Raw genomic sequence first — 7,158 nt, forward strand, 5'->3', positions numbered from 1 at the left:
GGTTGAGTTTGATATTGAGCTGGGACAATGTGATATATGTGATTGGATGGTATTGATGCGAGATGGAAAGCATTGGAAGCATTGGAAGTCTCGGAGTCTCGGAGACTGTACTTATATACAACGTTGATATATGGAAACTTGAAAATTCAGAAATATATCATTGATTGGAAAACAAATTCTCTTTCAAGATTGAATGTCTTGGATCTCATGTCATGATACAGTATGTATTCCTCCCCAAGACTATTCTTGAAATGCATGTACCCTCCAACTATTGTAAGAATAATGATTTTTAGCGCTACAGATTGGAATAGTTTCAACCCATCAGTTCACGCACCTCAAACCATCCCCCCCCCCCAAAGCAGATGTCAATACCAATCGCCTCTTATAAGATAAAACCTGACCCTGGATCCCTTAGTTCATGATCGCAGATCCTTTTTTTCAAGTAGTGCATAACTACGATGCAGTCTGACAACACTAATGCCTGAAACCGACTTTTATTTGACCACAACGGATGCCATAGTTGATAATTCAGAGGTTATACCCATTTATCTCTGGGTAGAAAAGAAAATATCCTCGACGGACCTTAACGGCAGATATCTAAGATTCCAGCGGGGAAAACTAGCCTCATAAATATATTGTCTTTCAAACTGTTTTGGGTGCCAACGGCGCCTGTGTTAAGTGATATTCTCAAGGTTAACAATCCTTTTGGATTCGTTCTCATCGTGGAGTGCAATAAGAAAGAAGTTTCTATCTTGAATAATTCCTCTTGGTCTTTTCAAGCGCAGACCCATAGCCGGGCGGACCTGGACACCGGATCGTCTCGTTGGTTGCTCCATCCTAGAGCTCAGATCCTAAACTCGCGTAAATAAAATCAGGCAAGTAACCGACACTCTTTTATATGAAAACTCTGGAATTAGGACACGCATTCCCTCATTGGGTGATCTCGCATTTCTCAGTGAGAATAGTCTCCTGGTGCTTCTCTTTCCGAAATTAGTAGTGTGTCATTGCCCGGGGGCTCGAGTTTATCTCTGTATGCGCGTATCTTGTGCCATGGAATAAAGGGCACAAACTACATGTACATGTGGAGAGTGTGGGGAAATAACAGCTGCGAGATACAAATTCAAACTTCATTTTATTTCTAGTTTGTACATACTACATAGCTATATAGACATAGATAGTTCACATTGTTGGAGAAATTACTAATCGAGAGTAATTGATGATTGAAAATTTGACAAGCTTAAACACTTTGGAAAAGTTGAAGGTTTCCTCCTTCCAAGGGGCGAAATGTACACTAGACAGGACAATACGAATGGGGTATATGTATCCCGATCACACCTGCATAAGTCTTCATTTTGTCCGTGAGGCTAGTAAATCGCACTACAAAGACAGGGATTTATCAGTGTGAGGGAGCCAAGACCGAGTGATAGTTTATGACGACAAGGAAACGAGTGATACAGCATGAAGGTTTCGAGTGATAATCTATGATGATTTATAAATTAACTCACCTCCCAAACTAATGCACGATATTCTCCTCCATTTTATTGAATGGAACAGGCCTACAGTCATGCATGACTCGTCGCACATTCCTGGGTGCGCACAAGGCTTTCTACTTGGTAGCGCTGGTCTGGGGGTTCACGGCTTTCTCCACTCTCAACTCGCACACCCCAACTCCCTCGCCCACCTTCTTACCTTACCTTACTTTACATCACGACATACCTCGCCCTCACAGGCCTTTCATAACAAAAGATAGGAACACTCTCATTATTGATAAATCCATCTTCTTACCTTAGCAATGGCCGGGCCCAGTAGGCAAGTACCTTCGATCGAAGACCTCGCTGCAGCTGTGAATGAGACACTTGCCCTTGGAAGCGATGGTGAAACACCTCTTCTAAGTAGGGAAGTGTCTTTTTGGGATGATGGAACACCTATCCTGAATCGTCAAAAAAATTCCCAGGCCATCGGAACAGATGGTCAAACTCGTCAACCACCTACTCAAGTCAAGGAAACATTCGTTCAGGATAGGACCCTCGCTCAGATCAATGAAGCACAACTCAGAATTGATACATCACCATTGGAGGGAGATTCAGATCACGTTAACGATAGCACCAAGCCTGTTGAAGAAATTGCAGATGCTTCTGAAGAAGTAACGCCTTGTCCAATGACCTTGTTATGTGGAAAGGATGGCTGTGAATGTCTGATCAAGCATCCTCGTAAGCCACGTATCCTACTTATGGGACAACGACAGTAAGTTAAATCATCTCTTTTACCACTACCATTCCTTATTATACTCACATGTACACATCATCTCCAGGGCTGGAAAGACATCAATTGTCGAATGTGTCTTTCGGAAGTTACCACCCGAAGAAACACTCTTCGTTGACCCTACAGTCAAGATGCACAAAGTCTTCGTCACGTACGCTCATTCTTTCCATTTTCCATTTTTTTTTTGTTCGTGCTATTAACAAATCATCATAGGTCATTTCTGTCATTTATCATCTATGATGCTCCCGGCCAACTTAATTTCCTCGAACTCTCTTTTGACATCACCGGGATTTTCGACAATATCGACACAATCATCTGGGTCTTCGATGCCCAGACAGAGTGGGTCGACGCCCTGATCCGCTTTCACCGTACCCTCCTGATCCTCAAAGACCGCTTTCCCAACATGAACATCGAGGTGTTCATCCATAAGGTTGAGGGTATGTCAGACGAATATGCCCTCGAGATCAAAGAAGATATAATCCGCCGGACAGAAGAGGAACTCATGGACAACGAACGCTCAGGCATGGCGATCAGGTATCATCTGACTAGCATCTATGATCGTACCCTCTGGGAAGCGTTGAGTAGGGTTGTGCAGAGAGTCACACCGAGGCTAAACGCCGTTGAAGGACTCCTTGACTCGCTGTGTGAGAATACCGGAATGGTGAAGATCTTTCTCTTTGATCTTTACAGCAAGCTATATGTGGCGACGGATACTAGTCCAGTGGATATGCAGACCTTGGATACTTGTACTCATCATATTGAGTTTGTGTCAGAAATGGAATCAATCTTTGGGTATGTGTTTCCTGAACGAATCTTTTGTATCGTCGGTTACTAACATTGTGAAGATATAAACGCAAGAAATATATAGAAGAGCAGGAAGACTCGGAGTACAAGACTCCGGAGGTCTGCAGTATGGTTTCTCTCAATGACGGCAAAAGGCTGTATATGAAGGAGATAAATCAGTGAGTTAAAAAAGACAGATGCTTGTACGTTTTGATGTCTGGGAATTGTGGAGGCTAAATGGTACACGTTGTAGATATCTTGCTATCGTGGGCGTTTCTGGAAAAAGGGCTATGAAGCAAATAAGCATTGTCGACTTCAACATATCTGTTTTCCAAGAAGCAGTTATTAAGCTCATATCCGAAAGGTGGGAAGAACCCACAAAGCCCCCAGAATAGGGCATCTAAATACCGGAAAGCGTTCCCGATAAGATGAGGATGAAGTAATTTTTCCTATGTCTCTTTTGTTCAGTCTAACATCTCGAGTTAACTTTAAACGCTACTATTTCTTTCTTCAACACTCTACTCTTAGTTTCTTAAATATTCTGCTCTTTCTTTCCTTAAACAATACCCTTTCATACTCGCGCTCGTATAATGAAGTGGAAAATATTATCTATTAGATTGGGTTCGTACGTCTGAAAAGTCTATTTCTCTCCTTTTCCCACCTCTATCTTTAACCACTACCCTTTGTGGCCCTATTCATCCATTATATTCTTTTTCCTTTTACTCGTTTTCTTTTGCTTAAGCCCACCCTTTAGTACTCAGAAATCGACTGTATTTGGTTCTGCCAGGTAAACCGCTCTATTCAACTACTACTTGTACCCTAGCCTGAAGGAATACAGCGTGCGAATTGACATTAAATCATTTTATCACGGCAGACTCCCTCACAAATTAGTTTTCCCGAATACTGGTGTACAGGCTCTCCCCGCTATCTTGTACCCTGCCCGAATAGTTGATCCCTTTTTCACCGCATAACGTTATGTGAAAAGCTTAAAGTTCCTATGCCGTCGTGTTTCCCTTACCACCGACATATGGACTGAACTTTACTCCCGTGGCGACCAGCAACGGCAATGCTTGAACTACTCAGTATTGGTAGCTGGTTTTGAAAGGGGTGCTCCAAGATTCAACGTAATCCCTCGGACCAAGACTGGTGGATAATGTGATAATGTTTATGCCGCTAAGGCTGTAGATTATCAAAAAAAGTGATATTGTGTCTCTATTCTAACCTTAGTACTCATCTCTTAGGAGTTCCGTATATACGTAGGCTCTCTGTTCTCATTCCCAAGGTTGATAGGTTCGAATACAGTCAGTACCTCATCCGCAATAGCAACTCTCCATGAAAAGCTCGGTCAATAACCTCACCCCGAAGTACTTAGCACGACTCCAGCTTATAATACTCCAAGTTTCTCTGGCTATGCGTCTTACCGGTTCTCTATGAACAATTTAGCTCTCCAGCCACTTTTATAGTACCCGAGCCCCATTGAAGACATCGCGGCGTGGTCGAGGGTAATAGCCTCTACTACGTTGCATGACATCCCCGGTTCAACCCGGGATGGAAACAGTGATAAGAATGCCCAATATGGTAGCGACGCTCTTGAGGGATGATACTTATCACGTAAGTCTTTTGTCACTCGCTTTTTCTAATATTCTTTTTTTTCCTTCTTCTTCTTCTTCTTCAGTCAGTAATGAATTTATCGCTAGGAGTAATGGTATATATATGGAGGCAGCGGGTAAGACAGGCCTGGTGAGGGTGAAGCTCTTTGGCCTGGGCTCCTTACTGTAAATACCGCCATTTACTCTCTTTAAAAATGAAACATGAACGGCTTTGCCTCGGAAGTGTACTCGCACGTCAATGATGTATTTGCCCGATGACTAATTGGCGCGCGCGCGTTGGGAAAAAAAGGATCATGAGCCCGTTGAGCGCCCGATATCAACGAAAAAGCCCCGTTAAGTCGCCCAAAGCCAAATAGACTTCGCGCAACGCCTTGCAATAGTTAGAGTGAAAGGTTTGTACTATAATTGTATCACTTTGAATGATTAGAAACTAAATCTCTCTCCTGTATGATGGCACCCCCACACTCTTCCAATAGTCAAGCTACGGACCTCGTTAAAGCAGGGGCTGTCCTAGCAATGCAGAAGGCAGGGATATCGTACTCTGGAATAAAAAGAGCGACTGGGGTAAAGAAGAGGACCGCTATCAATATTGTGAATCGGGCTAAATCCAGAGCTGGGAAAAATGCGAAACTTCACAATCTTTTGAGTAAGGAGAAGGTAGAACCAACACCCAAGAGTGGCCGACCCGCAACCATTTCTGAACGGGATAAACGCTACCTTATCCGTCTAGTGGAGCGTCCAGAGAATCGCCGAGCAACACTGCCTGAAATTGCAGATATTTCAGGCTTGCAGATCAGCCGAGAGAGCGTTAGAAAGATTCTGAAGGATAGTGGCGGAAACCTAGACGGAAACCAATTTTGACAAAAGAGCAAAAAAATCGAAGACTGGAATGGTGTAAGGCCCACAATGATCAGAATACAAATTGGTCTACTTGGATCTTTACCGATGAAACAAGTGTGGTACCTGGGCAAACAAGAGGACAAGAAGGAGTATGGAGAAGAGTCCGAGAGGAATATGATGGTAACAAAGGGACCGTCAACAGAAAGAAAACTAGTAGACAGAACTCAGTAATGTTTTGGGGTGCTATTTGTCATGGTGTTCGTGGTCCTTGTCACGTCTGGTCGAAGGAAACTGAACTCGAGAGAAGAGAAGCTCTTAAAGAGTTAGAAATCGAAAATCAGACTGCTGAAGAGGCTGCCAGAAAATCTCCACAACTCAATCCTCCTACGATATCCAAAAGAGGCCGTAAGCTGCAGTTTCTTACTGAGCAGAAGAAAAGGAAGAAAAATGTTAAGGGGGTTGATTGGTACAGATACAGAAAACACATCCTCCGTCCAAAATTATACCCTTTTACCACAAGATTAGAGCCCAAAAAGGTGCAGCCATATTAATGGAGGACGGGGCTGGCCCACACAGCAATCTTCTACTGGAGGAAGAGCGATTGAGAGAAGGTATTGTTCAGAAGGAATGGCCAAGCTCATCTTCAGACCTAAACCCTATTGAAATTATATGGAATATAATGAAGGATAATCTTTCCGCTCGCATACCTAAGGTCACTAAGACCAAAGAGATCATGTCTGTTCTTGTAGAGGAGTGGGAGGTGATACCTCAAGAAAAAATTGATTCTCTAATAGAATGTATGCCAAAAAGGGTCACAGCATGTATTAAGGATAAAGGAGGCAACAACTACAACTATTAATTATTTTTTATCTTTTAATTTGGTTGCGTGGTCGAGGTTTTTGGTGGGTATTCGGGGGTTGCGACGTCGCGCCGGGCAAATACATAGTTGACGAGCGAGTAATTATGGTCAGCGTTGCTCTGCATGGTCTACTCCCTCTTGCGGCAGGTTCGAATGTTTCCGAGAGGCATTCAGCTGTCTGTATCTGGGATCGTATAAGACCTTGAAACCTCCAACGTGTACGGCGAACACAAGCCATAATGGAAAGATCTCTCCTGATTATCCAGAGGACCTCTATCCATGAGCACTGTTACTTTCGTTAATTGAGCTGTAGAAGGGAAAGAGAACATTCAATTGTCCGCTAACAACCATTAAGTTCATGCCGGCTCCGAGAAAACGCGTACAACATCGACAGCGGCTGGGCGTTGCCATCCCAGTCGTGAGCACCAAGGTGTAGGTGATGACGTGTGGTCCTTGGCTCGTGCTGTACAATGATACTTGTAACTATAGGATTTCTCTGAATATTGGTACTAACCATTACGATCAGAGATGAAGTACTGAAAAGAAAAGCAACAGAAAAAAGGAGGGGGAAAGGCTCGAGATATATAGCGCTCTAGCGGGGCTGTCACTACCTAGCGTGGAAAGTTTGTTGTCAGAAACCCATCATTCACCCTGAGAAATGACCGTTACTCACCCCCCTCCCCCACCCAAGAGGGCCATTTGTACAGATAAGACCGCAAGGACATAATTCCGGATGACATGACCCCTTGAAACCCTCGGAGTATGAAAAGCACCTGAGGCTACATGTAATCAATCAATCAAGCA

The 7,158-nt window shown here is 43.6% G+C and overlaps 2 protein-coding genes across 2 annotated transcripts; both read left to right on the top strand.

Annotated features, from left to right (window-relative positions):
• Positions 1–1,792: 1,792 nt before the first annotated feature.
• LAJ45_00995 (uncharacterized protein) lies at positions 1,793–3,440 on the top strand (the record flags this gene model as incomplete). The annotated part of the gene is made up of 5 exons (XM_046110594.1): positions 1,793–2,244; positions 2,312–2,413; positions 2,476–3,054; positions 3,108–3,224; positions 3,299–3,440. The coding sequence occupies 5 exons, from the start codon at positions 1,793–1,795 to the stop codon at positions 3,438–3,440; spliced, it is 1,392 nt and encodes a 463-aa protein (XP_045975772.1).
• Positions 3,441–5,171: 1,731 nt separating this feature from the next.
• Positions 5,172–5,516, top strand: LAJ45_00996 (uncharacterized protein; the record flags this gene model as incomplete). Its single annotated transcript, XM_046110595.1, has 1 exon — positions 5,172–5,516. The coding sequence occupies one exon, from the start codon at positions 5,172–5,174 to the stop codon at positions 5,514–5,516; it is 345 nt and encodes a 114-aa protein (XP_045975773.1).
• Between the last annotated feature and the right edge of the window lie 1,642 nt (positions 5,517–7,158).

The sequence above is a fragment of the Morchella importuna genome, assembly GCF_003444635.1.
Source record: "Morchella importuna strain M04M26 chromosome Unknown Morimp01GS002, whole genome shotgun sequence".
Lineage (NCBI taxonomy): Eukaryota > Fungi > Ascomycota > Pezizomycetes > Pezizales > Morchellaceae > Morchella > Morchella importuna.